The 4,275-nt window shown below is 38.4% G+C and overlaps 1 protein-coding gene across 1 annotated transcript; it reads left to right on the top strand.

Moving 5' to 3' along the window:
- The first annotated feature begins 2,256 nt into the window (after nt 1-2,256).
- On the top strand, nt 2,257-2,814 carry LOC139870818 (uncharacterized). The gene has a single exon (XM_071858588.1). It carries the CDS (start codon nt 2,257-2,259, stop codon nt 2,812-2,814), a length of 558 nt encoding a protein of 185 aa, XP_071714689.1.
- The last annotated feature ends 1,461 nt before the right edge of the window (nt 2,815-4,275 follow it).

Here is a 4,275-nt window from a genome sequence, read left to right as displayed (position 1 = left end):
CAACGTCAAGCGTAAGCCCTGCAGGCAGCTTCTATGCATAAGCCCTTTAACTCAGCGTGTGAACGGTATACAGCCTCGTCAGCACATGCCACTGACATTTCGGATGCTTCACTTAATAGAACCATTCAGTGATTGACACGTGTATCTAGTGAATTTCAGACATTCTGCGCCTATAAATAGACCCCCTGGGTTACCACATTTCATCATCATTCGGATTTGAACTTCAGTCAGAGAGAAGTACACTTTCTCTCTCACACCGTTCTTTCTCACTCTAAAATAAAATTAGCCGCTTAGCAGAAGTACACTAGACGGATCATTACAGATTGATCCACAGATTGATTGGGGCCACCCCACTGATCTTACATTTGTGTTTCGGGTCTGCAGAGATTATTTCTCGAGGGCAAACAACAATCAACAGTATACGCCACACGCTAAGCAGATATTGTCTTGAACTGGTACCTTATAGCCGATATACGTAAAATCGTACCAACAAATGGTGCCACCCATTCTAAAGAATCACTTAACTTTCAAGAGCACCAAAGGGCGTAATTGTCAGATAGCACCTATTGAAGCAAACATGATACATTCATGGCAAGCCGGACAATGGAGAAAGGCAGAAGTATTAGAAGATTGGGAGTAGGAATTGATTGCTTTTCCTTCCATGTTTAATACTAATTCATCTCATGCTCCTGTAGTCATTGAAGCTCGAATAGCAAACTGTGTTGTTGGCAGAATATATATTGATACAGGGGCTGGAGCAGATATCATGTATGAGCATTGTTTTGTGCAATTACCAGAAAGAGTTAAGGAGCAGTTAAAGAAAGCGTTTGTTCCCTTAGCAAGTTTTGCTAATCATCCATCATGGTCAGAAGGAAGCATAATATTGGAAGTGATCTTGGGAAAAACGCCATTCAAACGAACATCTAATATCGAGTTTTTAGTTGTTAAAGCAAACTCACAATATAATGTCATTCTAGGTCAGTCAGCTATGATGACATTCGGAGCTGTAACATCAACGGTCCATGGCATGATGAAATTTCCTACACCAGCTTGTATTGCCACGCTATATACTGAACGGAGAAGAGCAATAGAATGTGTGCAAATAAACAGAACTGCTATTGATCCAATTGTTCATGAAGATGGTTCAGTGTCACCGAATCCAGAATTTTCAGATCAGATAATTACCATTGGAAACACAATAGCAAAAGAAACAAAAGAAAAGCTTTACAAAATCTTAGCCACAAATTTGGATGTTTTTGCATGGCAAGATTCTGATATGACTGGAGTACCACGTCATGTAGCTGAACATAAGCTTGGTGTGAATCCTAATATCCCACCATTGTGTCAAAAGAAAAGAGGCATGGCTCTAGATCGAACAAATTTTCTCAGAGAAGAAATGATACCAGACATGGGTAGCAAACCCGGTTATGGTAAGAAAGCCAGATAATTCATGGAGGATGCGTGTAGACTTCACAGATTTAAATAAAGCATGTCCAAAAGACAATTATCCTTTACCAGAAATCGATTGGAAAGTGGAGTCTGTAAGTGGGTATCAGTTTAAATCCTTTTTGGATTTATTCAAGGGATACCATCAAATCCCCATGGCAATTCGAGATCAAGATAAAACAGACTTCCATACACCAGATGGAATTTTTTGCTACATCATGATGCCTTTTAGGTTAAAGAATGCAGGAGCAACTTATCAACGTGTGATTGATAAAGCATTTAAGAATCAAATAGGCAGAAATGTAGAGGCCTATGTTGATGATATTGTTGTCAAAAGTCATACAGAAGACAGCATGCTAAGGGATACTCTTAAAACATTCGAATCATTAAGAAGAGTTAACATGAAGCTAAATCCTAAAAAATGAAGAAGGAAAATTTTTAGGATATATTGTTACAGAAAGAGGAATTAAGGCTAACCCAAAAAAGATTCAAGCAATTGAAGATATGGTATCTCCTAAAACAAAAAAAGAAGTTCAAAGCTTGAATGGAAGATTGGCAGCTTTGACAAGGTTTTTATCAATAGCAGCAGATCGATCATTACCATTTATAAAGGTTTTAAAGAGTTGTTTGAACAAAAAAGATTTTAAATGGACAGAAGAAGCAGAAAAAGCTTTTCAGGATATTAAGCAGCTCTTAAAAGAATTACCTACTTTAACTGCACCAGTAGAAGGAGAAACGTTAATTTTGTATTTGGCTGCTTTCGCAGAGGCCATAAGTTCAGTTTTAATCGCAGAACGGTAGGGAGTACAAATGCCTATATATTTCGTCTGTAAAATATTGCAGCAAAGTGAAGTTAACTATCCACCAATTGAAAAATTGGTGTATGCTTTAACACACACAGCTAGACGACTCAGACGTTATTTTCAAGCACATTCAATCCTGGTAATGATAGACCAGCCGATAAAACATATTTTGAGAAATCCAGAGTCATCGGGACGACTAGCAAAATGGGCAATTGAATTGGGAGAATATGAAATAAATTTTTCGCCTCGACTTGCAGTTAATGGTCAAATTTTAGCAGATGTTTTATTAGAAACAACAGAAAAGGTCGATCATCTGCAAAATGTTAAAGCTAGCAATCATGTTTGGGAATTGCACACTGATGGTGCATCAAGTGAGGAAGGTGTTGGTGCAGGGTTAGTACTTACTAGTCCAGAAGGTGAAGAGCATACGTATGCATTGAGTTTTTGTTTTTATGCATCTAACAATGAAGCAGAATATGAAGCATTGCTTTCTGGCCTCCGCATAGCGTCAGAAATGGGAATAAAACATTTGCATGCATATGTTGATTCTCAAATTATAGCATAGCAGGTTAATGGAGGGTTTGAAGCTAAAGATGTCTCTATGAAACAGTATTTGCAAGTAGTTGAGAAAATCTCAAAAAAAATTGAGACCTTAGAGGTTGTGCAGATACCAAGAAATAAAAACAAGAAGGCAGAGGTTTTGAGCAAATTAGCAACATTAACATTTGATCATCAGCATAAGAAAGTTTTGGTGGAGGTCTTAAAAGATAAATCGGTTAATGAAAAGGTAGTTGTTGCAACAGTTGAAGAAAGGGAACCATGCTGGATTACCCCCTATGTGAAATATTTGTAGGACGGAACACTGCAAACAGATGCCATAGAATCAAGGCAGATAAGAGTTAGTGCCCCACTTTACGTTCTGGAATACGGAATACTTTATAGAAAATCCTTCAGTGGACCAAATTTAAGGTGTTTAACACCACAGCAAGCAATTGATGTAGTCAAGGAAATGCATGAAGGATTATGTGCACAACATTCCGGTTATAGAACTGTGGTTGGACGGATTATGCGACAAGGGTATTATTGGCAGTCAATTTACAAAGATACAGCAGATGTAATTAAGACATGTGATGCCTGCCAGCGGCATGGAACCGTACAGCGCTTACCCAAGTATGATTTAATTTCAGTATCATCAGCATGGCCATTTTGTAAATGGGCAATTGACATAGTAGGCCCATTCCCAAGAAGTGTAGGAAATGCAAAATTCTTGGTTGTTGCAATTAATTTCTTCAGTAAGTGGGTTGAAGCGAAGGTATTGGCAAAAATAACTGGTGAGAATATAAAGAAATTCGTGTGGAATGATATTGCGTGCAGATATGGTTTACCAAATGAAATTGTCAATGACAACGATAAACAGTTTGGAGATAACCCCTTCAGAAGTTGGTGTGAAGAGCTAAACATCAAGCAAACATTTACCTCAGTTGCTCACCTACAAGCCAATAGGAAATTTGAGGTAACAAATAAAGAAATTGTAGCCGGCATAAAGGCTAGGTTGGGTTTGAGTCAGACTAAGTGGGTAGATGAAGTGCCAAATGTATTGTGGTCTCACCGCACAACACCAAAACAGAGCACGGGTAAAACACCATTCAGTGTGGTATATGGCACCGAGGCAGTGATACCAGCTGAAATCCGTGTTCCAACACAAAGGATTTTGGCATTTGATAAAGAAAATAATTCTTCTATCTTATGTGAAAACTTGAATTTATTAGAAGAAAGGTGAATCATGGCCGCCATCCGTGAAGTGGATGTAAAACAGAAAATGGCAAAATATTATAATAAACGAGCCAGATATGTGCAATTCAAGGAAGGAGATTTAGTGTTAAGAGATAATGAGGCAAGTAGGCAGGAAAAATAAGGGAAATTAGGACCACGCTGGGAAGGCCCATATAATGTTGTAAAGGCACATCCTAATGGGTCATACAGCCTCGCAGCGCCCTCCGGTGAGGAATTTCCACGAAAATGGAAT

The sequence above is a fragment of the Rutidosis leptorrhynchoides genome, chromosome 10 (genome assembly GCF_046630445.1).
Source record: "Rutidosis leptorrhynchoides isolate AG116_Rl617_1_P2 chromosome 10, CSIRO_AGI_Rlap_v1, whole genome shotgun sequence".
NCBI lineage: Eukaryota > Viridiplantae > Streptophyta > Magnoliopsida > Asterales > Asteraceae > Rutidosis > Rutidosis leptorrhynchoides.
Note: the sequence above shows the minus strand (reverse complement) of the source record. Positions and strands in the feature narration are given on the sequence as shown.

Excerpts from the sequence above, each read along its gene's own strand:
- LOC139870818 (XM_071858588.1), top strand. The coding sequence starts at position 2,257 with ATGCCTATATATTTCGTCTGTAAAATATTGCAGCAAAGTGAAGTTAAC.